The 27442-nt window shown below is 42.4% G+C and overlaps 1 protein-coding gene across 2 annotated transcripts; it reads left to right on the top strand.

The window, feature by feature from the left end:
- Nucleotides 1-24713, top strand: pglyrp5 (peptidoglycan recognition protein 5). 2 transcript variants are annotated; one of them, XM_028796049.2, is made up of 4 exons: nt 1-130; nt 12467-12674; nt 12898-13016; nt 22462-24708. In XM_028796049.2, the coding sequence occupies exons 1-4, from the start codon at nt 25-27 to the stop codon at nt 22638-22640; spliced, it is 612 nt and encodes a 203-aa protein (XP_028651882.1). In that variant the 5' UTR covers nt 1-24; the 3' UTR covers nt 22641-24708. The 2 variants fall into 2 exon arrangements, with proteins under 2 accessions (XP_028651882.1, XP_028651887.1); XM_028796054.2 differs by lacking the exon at nt 1-130 and adding an exon at nt 6264-6323 and having other exon boundaries at nt 22462-24713.
- Nucleotides 24714-27442: the final 2729 nt, after the last annotated feature.

The following is a 27442-nucleotide window of genomic DNA, read 5'->3' as shown; positions in this document are numbered from 1 at the left end:
AGTGTGGATGCCGTAGTCGTCACGATGACCACCCATGAAGTGGAGGCAGACTATATGGAGCCGACAGATGGTAAAGAAAACAGCCCTGTCTCGTCATGCCCAACATTGCTGTCCACGGTGTCTGGAAAAAGTAAGTTATCTTTTAAAGACACGTACGCATTTACACAGCATCCACTTACGGAGTTCGCTTTAAAAAATATTGGGTACAGAAAGTGGGCTGAATTGTGGTGTGTGAAATAACAGGAATTTTCTGCGACTTGACAGATTGAAACAAATCGCTTTCCATTACCATGTCGAAGCCCTTTTCTATCCGTTCCCTGGAGAGGAGCGAACCGGAGCTGCCGCACTTCACGCCGAAAAGACCAAGGAACAGGCGGAGAAAAGCGGCAGTCCTGACATTCTCAAAATAGGTCTTTTCCTTTTTTTATCATTACAGTTAGTACCAGTCACTAGACGTTCCGTTTTGTAATTTTTTCTCAATCTCGGACCATGTGACTTCCTTTTTTTATATAAATAATCGCCTAATACGCTGTGACTGTCACCTCCAGGCATTAGCTGAGAGGTAACGACGTGACTCAGCAGCAATTTATGGGCGTTGTATTCGATTTACTTTAAAAACTTAAACACATCGTGATGAAATTTATCTAGTTATTTCCAAACTGCTGTTTTCTATAATACAGTTGTGGGCAGCCAGAACATATCCTGAAACCATGGGTAACAAGGCATGAACAAATCTCAGATGGGGTGCATGTTTATTTTAGATTGCCCTTTCACTCAGAGACCAGTTTAGTTTCACTCTCTTACCCACACAGCATGTATCTGACCAGATCTGAGGACACCATTGGGGGCACAGACAGAGGCGTAGCTAGGGTTTTCAGCGCCTGGGGACAACTGAAGATTTTGCGCCCCCTCCTGTTTGCCAAAATGCAATGGGGAACATCAATTTGGTGCCCCCTGCATGCTGCGCCCGGGGACAGATGTCACTCCCTTGCCCTCCGCTAGCTACGCCACTGGGCACAGAGAGAACATTCAGGCTCCATACTGAACACTCAGCCAGGAAACTAATCATTTGGTTTTACATATAGTAGCTGGCATGCTATGATTTCCTGTACATCTGAAATTTTAATTTGGCCCTTTGGCAAGATTTGTTGCTTCTTGCATTTACATTATGTCTCTAAAATGAGTTTCCCCTATAGAAGGAAAGAAAGGTCTATCTTAGTTTCTCTTCTCTTAGCAAGGGTCTCAGCAGCAACAGACTTAGCTGTTTTAGCCTGGCCTCCATGTCCCCAGCAGCCTCCTCCAGCCTGACGTGGAGATTACCCAGGTACCCATAGAACTCTTCTAAAGTCTGACCCTCAGTCTTCTCCTACTGAGCAGCACTTTGTGCACCAGCTGATGCAGGTGTCTGGGGGGGCATTGTAACATTATGTCCAGAACATCTCAGTTGGCTCCTCTTGATTCAGAGAAGCAACAGATCTACAGAGTTTTTTGTCATCCCAGAACTCCTGTCCCTCTCATGGAGAACAGAGTCCAACAACACTGTGCAGGCTTTGGCATTTATTATCACAATGATATTTTTCCACTAATCGTGTTGTGACTACAGGTAAGGATTAGGATGATGATTGTCTGGTAAAATGACAGCTGCCTCCAATGCCTTCAGTCTGGCACTGTGTTAATGAAACTGCTGCCGCTGCACTGACTCATTGCTCAGTGTCACAATCATCTCTACTGTCACTAACAGACAATGTCAATTTACACGACTGAAAATCACTGCCCGTGTCACACTTACTGACTCTGTACCAGGAGCGGACTGGGTCTCAAAACTGGCCCAGGCTTACTTCAACGAGGGAGGTGACGAGGTCGACCCACTCGGTCTATTATTCATTGTAATATTCTTAAAATTTGTGGTGAGTACGCAGCTCGCCTATGATATAAACTCTATCTGAACTGTTGCCAAACTTAATCTGTACACTGTTGTTTAGACACAACTTTAAAATTGATGACATGCTTAAAAATAAAATTTAATGAAAAATAAAAAACGTTATTAGAGTACATGTCAAATGTCAATTACATTTACGTTTACATTTACATCATTTAGCAGACGCTCTTATCCAGAGTGACTTACAACAGTGCTTAGTAGTCTACGACTGTTCTTCAGTCTTTAAGGCTAGGATTAAATCTACTGTCATTAAACAAGTTACCGCTGACCAAGTTGTATACAAAACCATGCTAGAAGAAAATAGTAAGTTGTTAGTACAAAAATTTTTTTTTTTTTTTGAAAAAAAAAAGGGTAGAAAAAAAAGTATGGGGACTTTAGTCCAAGTGCTGTTGAAAGAAGTGTGTCTTCAGGCGATGTTTGAAGACAGTGAGGGTCTCCGCTGTTCGTACAGCAAGAGGAAGTTCGTTCCACCACTGAGGAGCCAGCACTGCAAAGAGTCTTGATGCATGTCGTCCTCTTCTTTTAAGTAGGGGTGGTTCGAGACAAGCAGTGCTTGATGTTCTGAGACAGCGAGAAGTGACACGCTGCTTGACCAGTGCTGATATGTAAGGTGGTGCAGTTCCAGTTTTGGCCTTAAAGGCAAGTGTTAGGGTTTTGAACCTGATGCGGGCAGCCACAGGGAGCCAGTGCAGGTTCCGCAGCAGAGGTGTAGTGTGCGAGAATTTGGGAATATCAAAAACGAGTCTTGCAGCTGCATTCTGGATCAGTTGAAGTGGTCGTGTTGCCTTTAGTGAAAGTCCAGACAGCAGAGAGTTGCAGTAGTCCAGCTTAGAGATGACCAAGGTCTGGACGAGAAGCTGAGTAGCCTCTGTAGTGAGAAAGGGGCGGATTCTCCTAATGTTGTAAAGGAGATATCTGCAGGACCTGGAGAGGTTGCTGATGTGTGGAGAGAAAGACAATTCTTCGTCTAGAGTGACACCAAGACTTCTTGCCGTTTTTGAGGGGACGATAACCGAGTTGTCAAGAGAGATTGCAAGGTCAAGATTCGGAGATGAGTTGCCTCTGATATACAAGAGTTCAGTCTTGCTGGGATTCAACTTGAGGTGGTGGGAAGTCATCCAAGAGGAGATATCAGCAAGGCAGTTTGAGATGCGGGTTGAGACCTGCTGGTCATCGGGTGGAAAGGAGAGAATGAGTTGACTGTCATCCGCATAGCAGTGGTAAGAGAATCCATGTCCAGCTATTACCTTCCCAAGAGAACCTGTGTATAAGGAGAAGAAAAGGGGTCCTAGGACAGAGCCCTGAGGAACACCAGTGGTCAGTCTTCGTGGAGCTGACTGGGAGCCTTGCCAGGCAACCTGGAATGTCCGGTCAGCAAGGTAAGAAGCAAACCATTGCCAGACAATGCTTGAGATCCCAAGACTAGTGAGAGTTTCCAGAAGTATCTGATGGTTGACCGTGTCAAAGGCTGCAGATAGGTCCAGAAGTATGAGGACTGAGGACAGGTTGGTAGATCTGGCTGTGTGAAGGGTTTCAGAGACAGCAAGAAGTGCAGTCTCGGTAGAATGAGCTGCTTTGAATCCAGACCGGTGAGGGTCAAGAAGGGCGTTATTAGATAAAAACAAGTTAAGTTGGTTATACACTGCTCGTTCCAGTACTTTAGAAAGAATGTCAATGTCATGTCCAAGTGCCAGTACCCTAGCAGCCTTATAGCTGCTCATTTACAATGGAATAAATTATAACCGACGTTATAATGAAAACCTCACATGACTGAAATGTTCCATTAACTTAACGGTAAACTAGAAATATTCCATCCTAATATGAAAAATTCATATCGTGTGCTTTATAACTTTATTTCATCATACTAATAATCGCAGCTGAAGACCACTAATTATCACTCATGCCGACGAGCAGAGAACAATAAATGCATAATACATAATCTAAGCTAATTATTAGTACCGAAGAATTTGAATACTAGATATGAGATAAAATAAAGAGCAATAATGTATATGGTAACTGAAATGTATGTCGAAACAGAAATCACCAAAAGGCTGTTTTGACCAAATTTAAACAACTTGATGACGGTATATTATATAGGACTATATACATCACAGTACCGAACAGATAATGTTTAGTAGTTTATTAAATTAATTTTAATGTCAAACAGTAGCCAGTACATAAAATTTATTTCATGAAATGGCCAGCCCAAGACCAGACCAGAGTCCGCGGCCCACCAGGCATTGCCCAAATGGCCAGTCCGCTCCTGCTTCGTACTGACCTTCTAGCAGAGTCTGCTCGCCCCTTTTTCCTGACAGCCAAGAGTGTGCTGCCTGATTGAGCCGTGCTGTTCGAAGGGTTAACAGGTTTGGCAAGTTGAGAAGTTGGGTTCGACAAGAAGAGTGTAAGCTGAAACACAAGTGATGGCCTCCCCAACCCCGACCCTGAATTAAATTAGTTTTGGGTTTAAGAATGTTATGCAGACATGTCGTTTTCTACAATTGACACACACACTCACCAGCCACCTTATTAGGTACACCTTGCTAGTACCAGGCTGGACCCCCTTTTGTCTTCAGATCTGATATACAGTGCATCCGGAAAGTATTCCCAGCGCATCACTTTTTCCACATTTTGTTATGTTACAGCCTTATTCCAAAATGGATTAAATTCATTTTTTTCCTCAGAATTCTACACACAACACCCCATAATGACAACGTGAAAAAAGTTTACTTGAGATTTTTGCAAATTTATTAGAAATAAAAAAAATTGAGAAATCCAAATGTCCATAAGTATTCACAGCCTTTGCTCAATACTTTGTCGATGGTTCAGTCTGGGTTTGGTGAATGCCAGGAGAACACCACCTTCCAGACTGCAGGTTGCCTACAAGTTTATTGGAGGAGGGATGATGTCAGGGTTTGGGCTCAGCCCCTTGGTTCTAGTGAATGGTACTGTTAAAGCTACAACTTACAGACCTTTTACACAATTTTGTACATCCAACTTTCTAGTTACAGTATGGCAAAGTAAGCAAGACTAGCCCCCTAAAGTCAGGTCCGTAAAGACAAGGAGGAACTTGAATGGCCTACACAGAGCCCTGGCTTCAACCCTAAAGAATACTTTTAGAGGCGATGTGGAACATTGGTGGTGAGTCCGGTCTTCAGGTCAAACAGTACTTGACCTCACTTTTGGATGAATGGGCACAAATTCCCACAGACACACTCCAAAATCCTGTGGGGACGAAGAGTGAAGGCTGTGATAGCTGCAAAGGGAGGACCAAGTCCATGTTAATGCCAATGCTTTAGGTATGGGATGTCTAACAAAGCTCATGTACTGTAGGTGTAATGATCAGGCGTCCGCAAACGTTTGGCCATATGGTGCATATGATTTCAGGCTGAAACATCCATCCATCCATCCATTTTCCAACCCGCTGAATCCGAACACAGGGTCACGGGGGTCTGCTGGAGCCAATCCCAGCCAACACAGGGCACAAGGCAGGGGACCAATCCTGGGCAGGGTGCCAACCCACCGCAGGACACACACAAACACACCAAGCACACACTAGGGCCAATTTAGAATCACCAATCCACCTAACCTGCATGTCTTTGGACTGTGGGAGGAAACCCACGCAGACACGGGGAGAACATACAAACTCCACGCTGGGAGGACCCGGGAAGCGAACCCAGGTCTCCTAACTGCGAGGTAGCAGCGCTACCACTGCGCCACCGTGCCGCCCCTGGCTGAAACATCGTTTCTTAAAAATCTGCATTTACATTCACAAGAGGGCAGAGTGGTCAGTAGCATAGCGTGGGTGTCAGCCGCCCGGGGCGGAGGAAAATTCCGCCGCCCCCTTATTTAGGTATGGTTCAAATTTTTATAAGATATTATTATTATTTATTGTGAAATTTTGCCGCCCCCTAAAAGTGCTGCCCAGGGTGGGCCGCCCCCACTACGCTACGCCACTGGGAGTGGTGGCTCTGAGGCTAAGGATCTGCGCTGGTATCACGAAGGTTGCCGGTTCAAATCCCTGTCACTGCCAAAAGAGATCCTACTCTGCTGGGCCCTTGACCTTCAAGGCTCTGTACAATGGCTGACCCTGCACTCAGACCCCAAGGGATATGCGAAAACTACAAAATTCCTAATACGAGAAATTGTATAAGGTGAAATAAAGAACAAAAAAAAGTAATCGTCTGGAGTTCACCTGTGTCAAAACCTTTCAACATCATTAAACTGCACATAAAGGATTAAAAGGTCATCTTCAGCCACCGGAAATACGCTGGACGCCATGATATTTTTTGCTTGTGCTTTATAAATATATTTAGTCAGATTGACTTGTTACCGGACTGCACACAGCACACTCCGTCCTGTTTGTTCGATCCCTGTAATGAACCCGGTACGTGTGCTTCTTGCTTTATACTCAGTGCTGCTGAAATAATAAAAACGCAGGTATTTTTATTTCAATAAGATTAAGTGTTGCGTTAGGTTACTCGTTACTTTTAAAAGTAATCGGTCTACGTAACGCACGTCACTTTTAAGGTGTCACCCTACTGCTCTCGAGTTTGCGTTGCTGAGTTTAGCCCTTTTACGTTCAGCACATCAATATAAATTTAGCGATTTTGGAAAGATTATTCCAGCCAGGAGACAGAATAATGCCATCGCCCGAACATTTTCCTCTGGAAATTTGTTTTGTGGAGGCTTCTCTTTACCCGTGGCTGATTAAAGTGTCTACAAAACAAATACAGGTGCAGGCTGGCAGAGTGCGACGGACATGCGCAGACTGCAAACCCCTCAACAGTGATCCTTATTTTGGGTTTACATGGTCACATAAATAATCGAGTTATTTATGTAGAAAACTACTTCTATTAATCAGGATTCTAAAAGGCCAGGAACCCTATATTTTTAATCGGAGTAATGGTTTACAAGGCAGTTTTGAAAGTCGGATACTGTGAATAATCGGGCCGCAGAAGCGCATGTGAGTGCGCGATTAGTGTAATAGTCACGTGCCGCTTGTGTTTAACGTTTCAGTGTTTTAGCGACCTCTACTGGTCATTTGTCTGACTGTAGAGTTGGGCGCTCACGTTCAAATGCGTTGCCAACAAGTAGACTTGGGGTGAGTTTTCAAGCAAATTTAAAATAACGTTCCATTGTTGGTCAGTAACAAAAGCACTATTTGTAATTATCGGTTTTGTATTGTGATGTTTTTTTATTGAAATTTTTTTTAACTCGCTTTCATAAAAAGCAGAACAGACGTTAACTATGCAGGATGGCCATGCAGATCTTTTAACAACCCAAGATATGCTTGCCACTAAATGCCGACACACACACACACACCAGTAGCAGGATTTTTTGTAGGGTTATTTCCAGTGGCGTAGTTAGCATGCTGAAGCCCCCGTGCAGCGCCCTGAGGTGGGCTTCTCCTATCTAGCATAACATTTAGTCATTTATTCGCAACTAGATTGTAAGGGACGGCTGGGCAGTGGCGTTCGCGAACCCGACACTATCAAATCACACGCTGGTGACAAACAAACCGGCTCTCTAAATAGAATTTGTAATAACGTTTTAAATCGCTTTATTACGGCAGCTGTAAGTTAGCAAAAATAAAATAATCTGTGGGAATGGAATGTGGGTGGTGTGGGTAGTACAAAAATATATGTAAGATGTGGACCCACTTACTTTTCCAAGACCACTTTGTGAAGGAAGATGATTAAAATGTAATGTATGGTAGAAAGTAGAAACTGTTCTGTGCTATAAAATGAAGCAACTTGTAAAAAATTAAAGCGACAACATCGACTGACAGGATACTACTACACAATCAACAGGTGAATTCTGAGCAAACAGAATTCCGTTTCCTTAAAATTAGCTATTCAGCTTTAACAAGAGAAAAAAAAAACAGAAGGGAGGAGATGTTTAAGGTTGAATTCTGAGCAAACATCCATCCATTTTCCAACCCGCTGAATCCGAACATAGGGTCACAGGGTTCTGCTGGAGCCAATCCCAGCCAACACAGGGCACGGACCAATCCCGGGCAGGGTGCCAACCCACCGCAGGACACACACAAACACACCAAGCACACACTAGGGCCAATTTAGAATCGCCAATCCACCTAACCTGCATGTCTTTGGGAGGAAACCGGAGCACCTGGAGGAAACCCACGCAGACACGGGGAGAACATGCAAACTCCATGCAGGGAGGACCCGGGAATCGAACCCAGGTCCCCAGATCTCCTAACTGCGAGGCAGCAGTGCTACCCACTGCGCCACCGTGTGCCCTCTGAGCAAACAGAAACAGAGTATTTTCTTAGAGAGCTATTAACACGTGAAACATTAAAAATAGTGAATTTGATATTGGAGCTATAAGGACTTTCACATCTCACCTAGAGATTTCTCAAAAATTAGGCGAGTAGAGATGAATGAGCCATTTTGGATTGCATGGAGTGTTCATCAAAACATTTCTATATTCATGTCACAAGTTCTGAGAAAATGGACATCATAAAGTCAGGTGTCAAGGGTTCCAAGAAATTTGCCTTGTGGGTAGGAAATTGCTTGGTCATATATATTGCTTGTTTGTCTTCAGTAGTTTCTCCATTTTTAACAGTTTCAGCCGATAGCACCTGATCTGAAGCTGCTGTATCGCTGCTTCAAGACTCGGTAGTTGCAACCATTTCACTCACTGCCCTGTCTGCATGACCTGCTTGCGACCGCTGTGACGATTCACCAGCTTATAGACTTTTTTCAGTTCCTGTTGCAGGTAGGTCATAGGTTATTTCATCTGTCAGCCTTGGGAGACAAGTGATAAACAGTGGAGCTTCTTCAGCGGAATTGCCGTCTTCATGAACTCTTCGTCATTTCGTCCCCGTTGTAACTTTCCACTGCCTCTCTCTTCGGCTCAGCGCAGACCTCACTCATTCGTTTCCTTACAGGCTGCTGCACTATGTATTGTATGTGCACTATTAATGTATGTCATGGCTCTTTGTTCATTACTCACACAGCATATCAAATTCTTTTAACTGTTTAACAAACTTGCTTATGTGGCTCTGAGGCTAGGGATCTGCACTGGCAATCGGAAGGTTGCCGGTTCGAATCCCGTAAATACCAATAGGGATTCTGCTGTGTTGGGCCCTTGAGCCAGGCCCTTAACCTGCAATTGCTGAGCGCTTTGAGTAGTGAGAAAAGCGCTATATAAATGCAAAGAATTATTGTTATTATAAATATTATAAATGGAATACAGACTAGTTTCCTCCCACAGTCCAAAGACATGCAGGTTAGGTGGATTGGTGATTCTTAATTGGCCCTAGTGTGTGCTTGGTGTGTGTGGGTGTGTTTGTGTGTGTCCTGCGGTGGGTTGGCACCCTGCCTGGGATTGTTTCCTGCCTTGTGCCCTGTGTTGGCTGGGATTGGCTCCAGCAGACCCCCGTGACCCTGTGTTCGGATTCAGCGGGTTAGAAAATGGATGGATGGATGGAATACAGACTATATGTGCTGTACATTGGAGTCTGAAGGTATTCGGACCCTTTCATGTTTCACCCCACAAATTTTATGTGTTGCAGATTTAAGTTTAAATGTATTAAGCAAATTAACCTGCAAATGCTGCAATCAAGTTCCAGCCTCACTGGGTCACATGTTCTGGGCCTGCACCAAATTCACATCATTCTGGACCAAAATGCTTAAATTCCTTTCAGACAGCCTTGGTGTCACAATCCCTCCTAATCCACTAACAGCTGTGTGCGGTGGGCTCACAGAGGGGCTTAAAGTGGAGAAGGACAAACAAACTGTAATGGCCTTTACTTCACTATTGGCACGCAGACTTATTTTGCTAAACTGGAAGAATTATTATTTGAAATTGGAAAAAAATCAAATTCTCACTTAGAGGATCTGTGCAGAACTTTTTCAAAACCCAGGAGGATCTAATCAATAAAATTTTAGAATAAGATTTTAAAGCACTGAGGAAGCAAATTCTCTCCACCATTTGTTTTTCTTCTCCAAATATCTCTATTAACTTATTAATTCATCTATTTACTTGTTTTTACCAGCTTTCAGTTTTGCTCTGCTGGGCATGTTCTCTTTCTCAGGGCTGGGGGTTGATTTGTTTTTAATCCTATTTTTGTAAAATTGATCTATTTGTATGGAATGTTGTGTGATTTCAATAAAATCAATAAAATTATATTAAAAAAATGTATTAAGCAAATTTGTTAAAAATCAAAAACTGAAACCTCTGTAGAAGCCTCTTTGGCAGCAATTCCAGTTTTTGGGTAAGTCTCTACAAGCTTTGCACACCTGGATTTGGCCAGTTTATCCCATTCTTCTTAGCAGATCCTCTCAAGGCACTGCTAGACCGGATGGGACGTGTCTGTAAATTGCCATCTTTAGGTCTCTCCACACGTGTTCTATAGGATTTAAGTCTGGTCCACTTGACGACACTCGCTCACACAGCTGTCTTGGCTGTATGTCTTGGGTCAAAGTTTGGAGTGGAGGATGCTATCTGCTCGGCAAGGCTTATTCTCATCTGGGCAAAGCTGACAGCACTGTGAGGTTTATGTTTTTTGATTTCTCCAGTCTGCAGTTTCAGTACCTTCTAGCCATCCCTGTTAAGGGGTAAACGCGGAGAAGCGCAGGTGATGATGAGCTTGTGGAAGACCACAGTTTGTGAGACTCAAGGACTGTGTGAGCAAAACTGGAGGACCACCAGGAACAGGCCTGTCTGCTTGTCTCTTCACTCTGTTCACCTCAACTACAAGCATACAAATATGACTACAAATATAACAGCCGGTCATGTAACTTGCAGAAATTCACAGATGATTCTGCACTTATGGAGTGTATTGATAGGGGATGACACAGAGGTGAGGAGTCAGGTGGAGTACTTTAGGAATTGTCTGAAACCAAACATCAACTAAATCAAGGAACTGGTTATTAACTTTCGCCTCACCAAAGAACCTCTCTGTTCAGTCACTATTCAAGGAGTGGATGTAGAGTGGTGCACTCCTACAAGTACTTGGGGGTCCATATTAATAACAGGTTGCACAGAAGAACTATAGAAGAAAGGGCAGAGCAGCCTTTCTAGGAGACTGCGTTCATTTAATGTAGGAAGTGACATCCTTCACATCTTCTATAACTCTGTGATGGCCAGTGCAATGTTTCTAAGCTGTGGTGTGCTGGGCTGGTAACATCACTTCAAGAGAAGCCCACCGAATCAACAAGCTAATTAAAAGGGCAGACTGGGTTATGGGACACACTCTGGACCCCCTGGAGGCCATACGAATAGGACGAATTAAAACAAAACTGAGTGCCATTATGAACAATGCTACACATCCACTTGCTGACACACTAACACTGAGGACTTGCAGCCAATGAATTATTCGGCAGACATATGTCAAGAAACGTAACTGAGGGTCATTTATACCAACCGCAATATGCCTATATAGTGCCACGCTGAGACCCTGACTGCCAAACGACACGTTTTCTTTCTTTTTAATTTTCTTTCTTTGTAGTCTTGCTGGTGTGTGTTCAGACAATAGTCTGTGTGCATGTTTATTTATTTACCTACCTGTTTATCCGTCAATGTATGGATTTATTTATTTAAAGTGCTTAAAGAGCAAACATTTCCCCTGAGGGCCAAATATCTATCTATCTATCTATCTATCTATCTATCTATCTATCTATCTATCTATCTATCTATCTATCTATCTATCTATCTATCATATAGTGCCTTTCATGTCTATCTATCTATCTATCTATCTATCTATCTATCTATCTATCTATCTATCTATCTATCTATCTATCTATCTATCATATAGTGCCTTTCATGTCTATCTATCTATCTATCTATCTATCTATCTATCTATCTATCTATCTATCTATCTATCTATCTATCATATAGTGCCTTTCATGTCTGTCTATCTATCTATCTATCTATCTATCTATCTATCTATCTATCTATCTATCTATCTATCTATCTATCTATCTATCTATCTATCTATCATATAGTGCCTTTCATGTCTATCTATCTATCTATCTATCTATCTATCTATCTATCTATCTATCTATCTATCTATCTATCTATCTATCATATAGTGCCTTTCATGTCTGTCTATCTATCTATCTATCTATCTATCTATCTATCTATCTATCTATCATATAGTGCCTTTCATGTCTGTCTATCTATCTATCTATCTATCTATCTATCTATCTATCTATCTATCTATCTATCTATCTATCTATCTATCTATCTATCTATCTATCTATCTATCTATCTATCTATCTATCTATCTATGGCACTCTGAAGGAGGATTTCTTCAAAATAGGAAGATGAAGGCTGACAATCTCTTTTCTTTGGGGGGCCAAAAAGTCTGTCTCTCTTAGAATGCCTCCATTGTCAGTATAGTTTCTAATTCCAGCTCTTGTTTCAGCACAATTTGAATCATATGAAAAATGAATTGAATGATTCAATTTTTTGTGTTTTTCCACATTTTCAGAAGAGTGGTAAGCCTACGTGATTTGTTAGCATACTATTATTAACCTGTTGTTGTGCTTTTTATCACAGGGTTTCAGTGTTTCCGCCTAATGTGCAGAAAAGAATGGGGAGCCCTACCCCCTAAACTCCGAGAGCCCATGAAAGTACCATCTAACATGGTAATAATCCATCACACCGCAATGGACTCCTGCCTTGAGTCGTCATCATGCATCGAGCAACTGCGGCAGATACAGCGCCTCCACATGGACACAAATGGCTGGAATGATATTGGTTACAAGTGAGTTTCTGTCTGTCTTTCTCTCTCAGTGAATGAGCTTACAAATAAAAAAAATGTGGAAAGTGAATTGTAGTTATTAAACGCAGTGTTTTTTGAATTTGGCAATGTTTATAGATTTCGGAGCTGGTGACTGAGAAGGTTGTACAGAAGAGCTCCAAAACAACATACAGTTTCGATCTTTGAGTTCTTCTTAACTGGTTCTTTTCATGTGTGTGTTTTTCAGTTTTTTGATTGGACAGAACGGCATGGTGTATGAAGGGAGAGGCTGGGGCATTGAAGGGGCTCACGCCAAGAATTACAACAATGTGGCTTTGGGAATTGCAATTATGGGCAACTTTGAGAGTAAGTAAACTACAGTCCTTGCCAGTCAACACTATTGCCCCCTTTATTACTGGTTTAGCTAAGAAGGAACTTCAGTGTTGGCTAGATTTTAGCAATGAAAGAACTGAGATTGATTCAGAAATATTTAGAATGTTGTGAATGAATGAAGAAGTATAGTCAGTGGTTGGACCAGGCAGTAGAAACAGGCCATTGATGAGATGGAGCCATGAAGATAAACTTGGCTTGTGCAGAGTGAACAGACCAGTTGACTGTGATATGGCGTAAGACTGTATGGCAGTAGAGCACCCTTCTATAAATGGGCATTTTAGCTGGAAAAAAGGTCATAGTCATATAGGGAACAGCACCATCATGAATATAGAAATGTTTTGATGAACACTCCATGCAATCCAAAATGGCTCATCCATCCCTACTCGCCTAATTTTTGAGAAATCTCTAGATGAGATGTGAAAGTCCTTATAGCACCAATATCAAATTGACTATTTTTAATATGTTTCATGTGTTAATAGCTCTCTTTCTAAGAAATTACTCTGTGGCTGTTTGCTCCGAATTCAACCTTAAACATCTCCTCCCTTCTGTTTTTTTTCTCTTGTTAAAGCTGAATAGCTAGTTTTAAGGAAACGGTTAGCATCCGCCCTAATAATTAATTTAAAAACCCCTTTGATGTTGCCTCTTCTTCATCAGTTGATAAAGTCATTCAGACCTTTCAATTTTTCATCAAAGGTTTTTGTGTGTGTATCTAGTTATGCTACCTGTCTATGATGGGTTGAAATCCAAGTAATCAACGTAGACCTAAGTGTTAATGTTTGCAACACACCATGTAATGAGTATGTTTCTGTTATATGTCTTTTGGTATGGGATTTGTAAAAGTAGGGTTAATGTTTGTGATGTACCATCTGTTGGAATGACAGAGACATAGCAAGCCAGACTGACCCATAGATTGACCCACAGATACTTATCCTTTTATTTAGGTCTCATCAGTGTGTTACACAACTTAAGAAGACCTTCCCTTAACACAATGTGCTACATAACTGAGAATTGCCCCTTTTGAAATCCAAGCATTGCTTTACATTTTAGCTGACATTATTGACACCCTGTTGAACAGATTGATGGACTCAAGAGGTTGGTTCAGAATTTGGAGTAAACAGGAAATATGGTTCATCAGATCAGGCAACTTTTCCTGAGTCCCTGTGTCTGCCTGGATTTTCTCTAATCATTAGGGTACATAGCTGTCCAGGGTTGTCTTCTGATTTCTGTGTGGTGCTGCTGGGAACTGAATCGCCATCTTTACACATGGAAGGCAGAAGTGCTAACGACTGTGTCCACATATCGGCCATTAAAAGATGATGTAGAGAAGAAAGTTCAAGATGTCTGGCATATACACCCAATATAGTACGGAGACAAGTGACTTTCTAGGAATGGGACAGAATATTTGCCCACTAATTATAACTCTTCACTGCCACCCAGTGATTATTTTTAACAGACAGTTGGGAAACTACAGCAGATGTAGTAAGGGTGGCAGCTAGAAGAGTGCTTGGTGTGACATCTGGAAAGAGGAAGGAGGAAAAGGAAACCTGGTGGTGGAATGAGGAGATAAAGGAGAGTATACAGAGGAAGAGGATGGTGAAGAACAAGTGAGATAGTCCGAGAAATGTAGAAAGTAGACAGGAGTACAAGGAGATGAGGCGTAAGGTGTAGAGAGAGGTGGTGAAGGATAAAGAAAAGGCGTATGATGAGTTGTATGAGTGGTAGGAGACTAAGAAGGGAGAAAAGGACCAAAAGGCTAGACAGACAGACCAAGCTAGGAAAGATGTGCAGCAGGTTAGGGTGATAACGGATAAAGATGGAAATGTACTCACAAGCAAGGAGAGTGTGTTGAGCAGATGGAAAGAGTACTTTGACCGGCTGATGAATGAGTTGAATGAGAGAGAGAGAAGGTTAGATGATCTGGAGATAGTGAATCAGGAAGTGCAAGGAAAGGAAGTTATGGGAAAGAGTAGTGGAAGCTCGGTTAAGAAGGGAGGTGATGATTAGATAGATAGATAGATAGATTAGTGAGCAGCAGTATGGTTTCATGTCAAGAAAGAGCACCACAGATGTGATATTTGTTCTGAGGATGTTAATGGAGAAGTAGAGAAAAAGCCAGAAGGAGTTGCATTGCGTCTTTGTGGACCTGGAGAAAGCATATGACAGGGTGACTGAGAGGAGCTGTGGTATTGTATGAGGAAGTCGGGAGTGGCAGAGAAGTATGTAAGAGTTGTACAGGATATGTACGAGGGAAGTGTGACAGTGGTGAGGTCTGTGGTAGGAGTGATGGATGCATTCATGGAGGAGGTAGGATTGCATCAGGGATCGGCTCTGAGCCCTTTCTTATTTGCAGTGGTGATAGACAGGCTGACAGACGAGATTAGACAGGAGTCCCCGTGGACTATGATGTTTGCTGATGACATTGTGATCCGTACTGATAGTAGGGAGCAGGTTGAGGAGACCCTGGAGAGGTGAAGATATGCTCTAGAGAGGAGAGGAATGAACAAAACAGAATACATGTGTGTGAATGAGAGGGAGGTCAGTGGAATGGTGAGGACGCAGGGAGTAGAGTTGGCAAAGGCGGACAAGTTTAAATACTTGGGATCAACAGTACAGAGTAATGGGAATTGTGGTAGAGAGGTGAAGAAGTGAGTGCAGGCAGGGTGGAATGGGTGGAGAAGAGTGTCAGGAGTGATTTGTGACAGACGGGTATCAGCGAGAGTGAAAGGGAAGGTCTACAGGACGGTAGTGAGACCAGCTATGTTATATGGGTTGGAGACGGTGGCACTGACCAGAAAGCAGGAGACAGAGCTGGAGGTGGCAGAGTTAAAGATGCTAAGATTTGCATTGGGTGTGACGAGGATGGACAGGATTAGAAATGAGGACATTAGAGGGTCAGCTCAAGTTGGATGGTTGGGAGACAAAGTCAGAGAGGTGAGATTGCATTGGTTTGGACATGTGCAGAGGAGAGATGCTGGGTATATTGGGAGAAGGATGCTAAGGATAGAGCTGCCAGGGAAGAGGAGAAGAGGAAGGCCTAAGCGAAGGTTTATGGATGTGGCGAGAGAAGACATGAAGGTGATGGGGGTAACAGAACAAGATGCAGATGACAGAAAAATATGGAAGAAGATGATCTGCTGTGGCAACCCTAATGGGAGCAACCAAAAGAAGAAGAATAATTATGAAAATAATCTGAATTTTAAAAACAAGCTTAACCTCTAAGGTTCTTTTATATCGATGGACAAGTTAATACCGGACATGCCTAAATTATTAGTCTTGGTTTATGTGTACACCTTTACCTCTTTTAGCCTTTACTCATGTCTCAGACGCAGCAATTGGCAAGAGCCTGTCAATGCCCCTTGCAAAGCTACAGATCAAACACAAAGCAAGAATTCCTTAACCGTGGCCAAGTACCTAGCACTGCCCCTGCCTAGCACCTGGGTCACTTCCCCAGAATGGACTACACTTCAGAATGCCTTAGCAATGGCCGAGAGTCACTTCAAGAGCTGCTCTCCTCCTGGGATTAACGGATGTTGTTCTCCGCTCACAGATAGCTACTTTTTGAAAAGGGCTGCACAAATATTCTAACAGTAGTTAAGGTCTTGCTTGAAAGCCTTTCCTGCTGGGTTAGGGTCCATCTCCTCCACAACTCTGCTAGATGATGTGGTTTAGAAAGTGTAATGCTATGTAACTTGATGGAAAAGAGGCAGGAAATGGCACACACCGTGACGCATTTCATATAGGTTTTTAATCAATTGAAAGTGCTTTTAGTGTACAGCTATTTTTTTAATTGTACACTGTTAAAATAGGAATGTGTGCTTCTTGTGTTGGACCAAACTTCTCTTCTCTCTCGAAAGTTACATTTTGGGAGTCCGGCCTGTCTGTTTAAAGACCAAATGAGGACCTGCAAACAAGAAGCTAACCCTGTGCAAACAGAGGGAGGTTAATATGCGAAAGGGAAGTCAGTGGGGTGCTAAAGGTGCGCCTCACCTCTTACTTGAACTTCAGCAAAGTTCCTTTTACTTTTCTGTTCTTGTGGTACTTGTAGAATACAAGAAATAGAAAATCACATAATGTGAATTCACAGAACCTTGTGCTTGCTGCCTTGTGCCTTCTCGAAGTTGTTCTTCAAGTTGAGCCCATGGGTGTTGCAAATTTTGTCTGTCATTACATACAGAAAGCGTAATTTTTATATTTGCTGGTATCAACTTGGGACAGTACACTTGTGTTATGCCTTGAAATGTTTTGTCTCACAAACCCACCATCTTCAGTTTGTATCATGTTTCTGGTCGCCCTGTGTGGAGTTGGCACAATCCCCTCTTCTGTATGTGGATTTTTCTACTGCATTCTAAAAATGTGCACATTACGTTAATTGACTGTTCTAAATTTATCTTGTGTGGGTATGTGCCTGAGTAGGCCTTGCGGATGACTGACATAACCAGAGCTAGTGTTGATCAGCAAAATTCACCAAAAGGTTTTTTTGTAGAGTAATTGCTGTGTTTGCCAGTGACCTTGTTTGGAGAATACTTTCCTGCAAATCTACCATGAGGTCGGCTTAGATAAACATTTTTTTCCCAGAGCCTCATGATGCCAAGCACAGGACTTTCATGCATGCGTATTTACTGATTAATCTGGATCTGCGTCATGCTTACGTGATGTCCCAACCAGATCAGTACTCCAGACAGATTTCCACCCCACATTTTTTTTTAATAAAATTTATAGTATTTTTACTTGAGGGGTACATTAGCTGACCATAACGAGAATATTATGAGTACTGCCACCAGATATATAACACTGATTCCTGTGTGCTGGCAGCGCCACATGGCTAATTTTCATGCATAAATAGCCTTGTGCTGCAGTTCTAGTCTAAATATGCTTTAAAGGAGCCCTCCCTCTTTCCCTCCTCAGAAAAAAAAAACATGAGACCCAGTGAAATAATAAAATGAAAGATTTAGTACTATTTACAAAGTGTTTCCTTTTATTTTTTGATGGAAGAAAAAAGTGTGAAGAATATGCGCAGATAGATCTCTTTATTATATAAAAAAATGCAACTTTTTGGAAGAGATTTATTTCAAGTCCAGCGAGTCGAGACTTTTGGCTATGAGATTTTTTTCAAGTCACGTCTTCCTCTCAATCATATTCAACCACGCCCGCGGTCTTCTCACCTCACATTTGTGTGAATTCTTTTGTCAGACACAGTTCTTGTTCTCTCGGCTCTTATCAATTTTAACATTTTCCTCACTTTAAGTTCCCAATTAAATAAGACGTATTATGTCCAAATCTTATTGAAGAATTTCATCACGAAGGGTTATCAACAGAAGAAATTAGTACACGGGCAATCCTAGCACCGAGAAACGAAGTCAAATAAATTAATGCCAAAAATGTCGATTGGTTACACGGCAAATTGGTTAAATGTGTATCAATAGACGATGCTGAAACAGTTGGTGGTGATGGTGTGGAAGATGAAAACATCAACTTACAATATCACGAAGAATATCTACAACCATTAACACTGTCTGGTGTTCCACAGCACGAATTACTGTAGAAAGGTATATCCAAAAAAGGTAATGTAGTACGTCTTCCGCAGATGAAGTTAGACAACAGATGAGATCTTGATATGCCATTCATATTAAAACGTTAACAGTTTCCCGTTAGAATAGCTTTTGCAAAGACAATTTACAAATCTTGGAGCCAAACATTCGAAAAAGTTGTTTTATTTAATAGAGAGAAAGAAACGAAATCACTGGCAGTTATACGTCACATTGTCACAATGATAGACCAAACACAGAATCAAAATTCAATGCGATATTAATCCATCCATCCATTATCCAACCCGCGATATCCTAACTACAGGGTCACGGGGGGTCTGCTGGAGCCAACACAGAGCGCAAGGCAGGAAACAAACCCCGGGCAGAGCGCCAGCCCACCGCAGGCCACACACACACCAAGCACACACTAGGGACAATTTAGGATCGCCAATGCACCTAACCTGCATGTCTTTGGACTGTGGGAGGAAACCCACGTAGACATGGGGAGAACATGCAGACTCCACACAGGGAGCACCCGGGAAGCGAACCCAGGTCTCCTAATTGCAAGGCAGCAGCGCTACCACTGTGCCACCATGCCACCTATGCGATATTAATGAAAATGTAATTCAAAAAATTGTTTTTACTGAAGTTTTACAGTAAAAGCATAAGTTTAAAAAGTATTTGCTTGTTAATTTCAAAGTCAAACAGAATGAAATAGTATTACGCAACGAATAACTCTAATGCAACATGAAACATAATTTACTTTCAAATTAATACGTTTGACTATTTTTTACTATAGTTAATTACTCACTGTAATGTAAAATAGTTAGTTCCATTATGCATATGTAGCAATTCCATATGCGAGCGGCACAACCGCCAAGAGGCTAACGCATAGCGCAGGCCAGGGGGTTGACACCAGATGCTCCCCAGTATAATAAGTGGATCTTTGCCGACCCTAGCAGTGTTACCACGGCACACTTTACATTTTCAACCTTGGAGATGTAGGATTAGTAAAGATGGATGGCCTAAATAGTGTGAGTGTCTCTTTAAGAGATTAAGTCACCCACCTGTATAAATTGGCCCAGAAGCAGTCTCAAGGCAGGGGTGCGAGGAGAGTAACGTTGAACTGGGTGTTTACAGTAAGGAAGTGAAATCTGTGTCTTAACTGTTTGGTTTTATGGTAGGGTTTTATTATTTTTAAAGGGTTTTGTAGGGGGATTTTTAAGTATTTATTTTGTAAAGGTGTATACTAAGAGTCAAGCTGTTGTAAGTTTTTGATTTTTTAGATGCAAAGGGGCTTGTCACGTTTTTCTTTACTCTTTTTTCACAATATATTGTTAGATTGACTTGCTTTGTTATTGTTGCACTGTTTAGTTTTTTTTACTGATTATTTTATTAGTTTTTTTTTGGTTTGTGTGGTTTTCATCCAAGTTCATTTGAATTCATCCAAGCCTTGACGAGTTATATTGTATCTAGTTACTTGTGTGTAATAAAAGTTATGACTCTATAAGGGCATGAGCATTTGTTTTAAATGCCGGACTTGTGCTACAGAGAGATGGACAAATTTATCATCCCCCTTATATTAAGTGAATTGCAAATGACTATTTTTGCTTTGTTCCTGTAGTTTCTATGAGGATTGTGGGGAGATCTCACATAAAATTACTGCAGGGAAAAAACAATAAATAGATAGATAGATACTTCATTAATCCCCAAGGGGAAATTCACATACTCCAGCAGCAGCATACTGTTAAAAACAATATTAATTAAAGAGTGATAAAAACACAGTGCAAGGTAGACAGTGCGAGGCAGGTATAACAGTCATATTGTATAATGTTACTATAGTTTGGTGGAGGAACGATCTCCTCAGTCTGTCAGTGGAGCAGGACGGTGACAGCAGTGTGTCTCTGAAGCTGCTCCTCTGTCTGGAGATGATCCTGTTCAGTGGATGCAGTGGATTCTCCATGATTGACAGGAGTCTGCTCAGCGCCCGTTGCTCTGCCACAGATGTCAAACTGTCCAGCTCTGTGCCTACAATAGAGCCTGCCTTCCTCACCAGTTTGTCCAGGCGTGAGGTGTCCCTCTTCTTTATGCTGTCTCCCCAGCACACCACTGCGTAGAAGAGGGCACTCACCACAACCATCTAAATAGAACATCTGCAGCATCTTATTGCAGATGTTGAAGGACGCCAGCCTTCTAAGGAAGTATAGTCCTCTCTTGCACAGAGCATCAGTATTGGCAGTCCAGTCTAATTTATCATCCAGCTGCACTCCCAGGTATTTATAGGTCTGCACACTCTGCACACAGTCACCTCTGATGATCACGGGGTCCATGAGGGGCCTGGGCCTCCTAAAATCCACCACCAGTTCCTTGGTTTTGCTGGTGTTCAGGTGTTTGGTGGTTTGAGTCGCACCATTTAACAAAGTCTTTGATTAGGTTCCTATACTCCTCCTCCTGCCTACTCCTGATGCAGCCCACGATAGTAGTGTCGTCAACGAACTTTTGCACGTGGCAGTAATCTTGTCATTTACCACTAGGGGGCATAATAGCCAAAAATAGGATGCCAGGTATTGTAATTTGAATTTTTGTTTAATTTTTCATGGGTTTTCTGTAAGTGGTTAAATGAAACTATACGTCTTTCCTGGGGTTTTGTAACCCAACGAATTTCTGATGTCTGTTTTTTGTTAAAAAAAGCTTCCATCAGAAACGGACAAATTTTTAGCATTATATTTTGATGCCATTTTGTTTGGCCTTGGATGCTGCCATTTTGTTCACTCTCATTGTTGTGGTTACCTATGGTGTTGCTGTGGGTGATATCTCTGATCACAGTGTGTGTCACTGGAGGTCAAGGAGATAAATGTTGGCTCCATGCAATTCCTGGGATCCCTGGGTAACTTTATTTGCATTCTGCTTTGCTGCTTTTCAGACTTCATGCTTTTCCTTTTTTGTTTTTCAGTCACCATAATGAGAATATTATGAGTACGGCCATCCATCCATCCATTTTCCAACCCGCTGAATCCGAACACAGGGTCACGGGTGTCTGCTGGAGCCAATCCCAGCCAACACAGGGCACAAGGCAGGAACCAATCCACCGCAGGACACACACAAACACACCCACACACCAAGCACACACTAGGGCCAATTTAGAATCACCAATCCACCTAACCTGCATGTCTTTGGACTGTGGGAGGAAACCGGAGCGCCCGGAGGAAACCCACGCAAACACGGGGAGAACATGCAAACTCCACGCAGGGAGGACCCAGGAAGCGAACCCAGGTCCCCAGATCTCCCAACTGCGAGGCAGCAGCGCTACCCACTGCGCCACCGTGCCGCCCATGAGTACGGCCACTAGATGTATAAGCTGATTCCTGTGTGCTGGCAGCACGACATGGCTAATTTTCATGCATAATTAGCCATGTGACAGAGTTCTAGTCTAAACAAGCCTTAAAGGAGCACTCTCCCCACCCGGAAAAAAACACGAGACCCTGTGAAATAATAAAGTGAAAGATTTAGTACCATTTACAAGCTGTTTCTTTTTTCTTAATGGAAGAAAAAAAGGTGAAGAAACTGCAAAGACAGGTGAGAAACATAAAAGACATTTAACATTGTGTGTTATTAGACGTCAAGGGTATAAAGGTCGGCTTCATGCATGTCCTGGTAACCCTTTTGATCTTTTGACCCGCTTTTCAGAGTTTGCTTTTAATTTTGTTTTTCTTCATCACTTATTTCATTTCTGTGACAAAGATTGGCCTGAACTTTTGGTTAACAGACTTTGCTTGATTTCATCTCCAGATTTTTAGTTATGTAGAAATATCTCTGTCCTATTCTGAAGGCAGTTAACAACGCAAAGGTTTAAAACTTTACTCTTTCTTTCTTTCTTTCTTTGTCTGTTTCAGATGAATTCCCATCTTTGGCGTCGCTGTCGTCTGTTCAGAAGGTGCTCCAGCATGGTGTGCTTTTGGATTTTCTACACCCTGATTTTATCTTAAAGACGCATCGTAATGTGAGCAACACAAAGTGTCCTGGGGAAAATCTATATAATATTATCAAGAATTGGCCCAATTTTGCACCATAAAATAGAGGAAAGTCACTTGATGAAATACGAAAATTGATTAAACATACAATCATTATTAATGGTGAAGCTTAAGGCAGGGTAAAGTGGTAGGGTGGTGCTGATCAGACTTGTACTGTTGAGCTTCAGTCGTAGCAAATGGTTGTTGGCAGCTGTTGTGCTGTAATGAATCATTAGAATCTCCATTGTCAATTTACACCAAAGAATTCTGGGAAGCGATTGGATTCTTGTTTGTTTCATCAAACTGAAGTGATACCACCTGTACTTGAGAACAGGTTATGCACCTGAAGCTAAGCATGTTTGGGCCTGGACAGTACTTGGATGGAAGACCATCTAGGAAAAAAGCTGGGGTTGCTGCTGGAAGATGTTTTGGTGCTTGGTTTGTGTGTGGATCCCAAAGCCCCCAGTGTCATGGCAGGGACTCTGCACATTTATAACTGGAGCTGCCCTTCTAATGAGACATAAAACTGAGCTCCTTACTCAACTGTGGTCATAACACATCCCTGGGGGTCTTTAAAAAAAGAGGGTAGGGTGTGTCTGGAACTGCTGACTAAATTGCACACCATGGCCTGGTCATTCTACCCCTCTAATCATTCCCCCATTCACCACCTAGTAGCTAATGTATTGGCATTAAAATGGCTGCCATCACATCTTCCAGGTGGATGCTGCACATTGGATGTGATTGAAGTGGCTCCCCACCGTCGATGTCAGGGCTACTCAACTGTGATCCTGGTGGTCTGCAGTGGGTCACAATTAGAAGCCAGGCCTAGCAGATAATGAGATTAATTATATGACTTGTTAGTGCTTTCAAGACAAGTCTTTATCACGTTGTATATTTTTCATTTTCCAAGAACATTATCCATATGTTTTAAGGTCCAGAACAGATTTGTACCTCTTGGTCTCTCTGATTCTCTCTCTGATTTTCTTTCAAAACTTTGTATTACCACAGTAACTTCATGGAGCGTACACAGCTGTAAATGGAAATATGTTAGCTGGAGAGCTGCTGGTTCCTTTGTCATCTGCACCTCATTATTAACTGATGGCGGATTAAGAAAACTGGAAACAGTTAAAACCCCAAATGCCGCTGTGTAAAACTAAAATAGGCAAATAAGGGTTCTGAATTGTAAAAGGAAAGCTAACTAAAACCAAGACCAAAAATAATGCTTTATTAGTAAATAAAAAGGTTCAAATGAAAAAACTGGTTAAAGCAAAAACCTGCAGCCACCATGGAGCTCAAGGAGCGGAGTTAAGCACCCCTGGGTTTATTTAAAGTGTTTCGAGTAGCTAGGGAAGTGCTACATTTTATATATACATAATGTGTGTGTGTGTGTGTGTGTGGCAGACAGCCGGCAGCTTATCCCGGCCAGGATGCCCCTGAAGTGGAAGGATGGGGGAAGGCAACATTTTCAGGACACTGCCTCCCCCAAAACGCTAGATGGCAGCTCCCCTAGAGTGTAGCTGTGCCCCAGATTCCCGCAGGGCATCATGGGACTTGGAGTCCGGTTTCTCAGCCCTATTGGGTGCCGTGGATGCCGCCAGGGGGAACTACGAATGGACCTGGGGAGTTATGCTTTCCTTGCAGCCCGGAAATCATGAAGACGGAAGCCCCACAGTACTTCCGGGCTGATTTAAAGAGTTAGGATTCTCCATCTGACCCGGAAGTGCTGTCCAATCGTGTGGGAGGAAGAACGGATCAAGGTCAAGGACTATATAAAAGACTGATGGAGACGCAGCAAGTGATCCAGAGCTGGGAGGAGTGGAGGAGAGATGTGTGTAAATTATTTTGATTATTGTTGTTTATTTACTTGTTTATGGTGGTGGTAGTGCTTAAAAGGCCCTTTTGAAGAAGGAGAAATAATTAAATCAGCTTCTTCATGCTTTTATCCTGTGTCTGCGTATTTGTCTGATGGGTTTAACGGGGCGACAGTGACCCCTGGTGTTCACAATATATATAAAAGAAAATATGGAGTCACAATGGAGATCTGGTTTAACACACAGAGAAGTGGATAGTCAGTCAGTCAGTAGTCATCATCTAACCCGCTATATCCTAACACAGGGTCACAGGGGTCTGCTGGAGCCAATCCCAGCCAGCACAGGGCGCAAGGCAGGAACAAATTCCTGGGCAGGGTGCCAGCCCACCGCAGGGCATACACACACACCCACACACCAGGGACAATTTAGGATCGCCAATGCACCTAACCTGCATGTCTTTGGACTGTGGGAGGAAACCGGAGCAAGAAGTGGATAGGTCACGTGAAAATATGAAGGCTGCGTGGTGAGGAGATTTGATAGGTGAGGGTCCTCATGCCATTGTTCTGCACCCAGACAAACACCAAAGAAGCAAATGGTTTAAGAACAAAAAAGAAATGGTGACTTTATGAACATGTATAGGGAGGAGTGCATATGAGAGGAGTACAAATAAAGAGGTGCAAAAACAGCTGACCCACAGCTCCTCTCAGCCTGCTTAAATGGCTGTGGAACTCCGGGTCACTAGGTGGGCTTGTCCAGCTCTTCCGCTCAACTCTGCACTCTGTGAGGAGGCTTTAAACCCATCTCAAGGGTACTGCGGTCCAAGTCCCAGAATCAGGAAAAGCCTTCCATTTGTTCCAGAAACTCCAAGTTACTCTTGTGTTTAGTGCCAAAGGTGTTCTTGCACCCTAAGCCTTCAGTTGTGTCTAAATGGCAGCTCCCCATCTTTCTCTGACTTTCGCGTCCGTATGTTCACCCTAAAAACCGGGAACTCCGACTACCTCTGGTATTTGCTCCCTGACCTTGGCTCTCTTTACAAGGGGAGGGTCTGCCATCCCTGCCAGTAGCTGGATCTTCTGTCCCCTAAAGTCATGGGGAAATGTTAAAGGAGGAGTGTTGCAGTAGCTTTGGGTTTTCCAGGCTTTTTCTTAATTAGTAGCCCATTACTGCTGCTAGTAGAATGGATTTCTTCCTCCTTCATTTTAAATGACTCGTTTTTTATTCCAGTTCCAGAGCCCTTACTTGTTTCTTCTTTCCTTAACAAACCAGCAAACAATAATGAGATGCACGGTGTGCCAACTTGTGTTGAATTGGTAGTAAAATTTTGCCTTCAGCGTTGCTATCAGCTGTTGGACCTCAGTATGGACACCAAAATGGTTCTGAAGCAAATAACGGATAACTCCAAACCCCCCATCTTATTCCAGCCCCCATGGTGCACAGCAAAATTGCTCGCCTCCCTTTTCCATTGCAGCACTTCTCACTTGATAGCTGTGAATTCCTGATAAGGTGAAGGATGCTCTGTGAAGTCCCGTCTCATTGAAGCTATAGAGGGGTCTCCCACATGATGTTTCAAACATGTCAAAGCATTTAGGTTTGTAAAATCTACGAAACGGACATTATTCCACCAGTGCAATAGTGAATGTCCAGGGAAATTTGGGGATTGATAGGAAAGCCAATGTTACTTCTGGTACCGAAAATCCTAAAATGCCAGCACTGTTCCTTTTCAATATTTGGGTTTTTCTGTACTTTTCCAGTATGGGTATATTGCACAACTCTAGTGCCAACTGATTACAACTAAAATAGGAGTTTCATATTCCCTTTCTTGGAGGCCACCATTTCCACTCAAATTTCTTAATTAGTGGTCAATTCTTATTGCTTCTGTGGCCTCTTAGTTCTCTCATTTTGTCACGCTAGATTCATCCGATTGTTTTTTCTTCTAAGACAGGTTCTTAACCTGAGGTCCGTGGAGCCCTAGGGCACAAGTGTCAAACTCCATGGGCCTCATGCATAACGCTGTGCGTAGAATTTGCACTATAACATGACATAAGCACAAAAGCAGAAATGTGCTTACGCACAAAAAAATCCAGATGCATAAAACTGTGCGAACACCAGCTTCCACGTTCTTTGGCTCCATAAATCCCGGTCAGCGTGAAAAGTAACGCACGTGCAGGCGCCTGCTGCCCCACCCCAACTCCTCCCAGAATTATGCCTCTTTGAATATGCAAATCAATATAAATAGCTCTTAAGCTCAGTCTTCTGTGAAAAGACAATGGCAAAAGTACGAGGGAAAATAGAAGAATTTCAGCGAATACCAAGTGGAGGCAAAGAAAAACGTACTATTTGTTAATTTAAACAGTGGTATTAACAACAAAAGGAAGCTGATCGAGTGACATAGAATGTCGGAGAAACTCGAAAGCTCAAATTCACAAAGTCGCATAGTGCCCGAAATAAAAAAGAAGTTGTCAGATATCAAAGTCGCCGTGAAAAGGTGAGTCGTAGCCCACCGTCTGAGTGTCATATGAAAGCTTATTAGGGTACAGAGAAAAAAAAAAAATAGGCACACAGTGGGGAAAAAAAGCACGAAATGTCAACTTTAATCTCGAAATTTCCACTTTAATCACGTAGTTTATTTTGTCATTAAAGTAGAACATCATAAACTTCATCTTAAAATCGTTTAATTTACTAGTTTCTCAAGTCCCTTTGTAACTAAAGTAGCACGTTAAATGCTTTGATTTGTATTTGATCTTCTATGTGCGTGAATCACTACATGCTTCCAGGCTTTCTCTTCCTCCGACAGGACACAGAATTCATTACATTCGAAATACTACAGCTCTCTGAATAATTAAAATACTGAGAAGTATACTTAATAGAATTTTCATGATGATAGGAGTTAAAGCATGTTATTAAACATGGGAACACGGTGGCGCAGTGATTGTTCATGTCTCAGGCAAGATACTTGCTGCGCCATGCGCGACCTTCAATTAAATACTTTATTACAGAAGTACTGTCTCTTTCAAATGTACTAACCTCCAATTCCTGTCCTTACTTTTCTTTCT

This window comes from Erpetoichthys calabaricus, chromosome 1, assembly GCF_900747795.2.
Source record: "Erpetoichthys calabaricus chromosome 1, fErpCal1.3, whole genome shotgun sequence".
NCBI lineage: Eukaryota > Metazoa > Chordata > Cladistia > Polypteriformes > Polypteridae > Erpetoichthys > Erpetoichthys calabaricus.
This window is presented reverse-complemented; position numbering and strand designations above follow the sequence as displayed.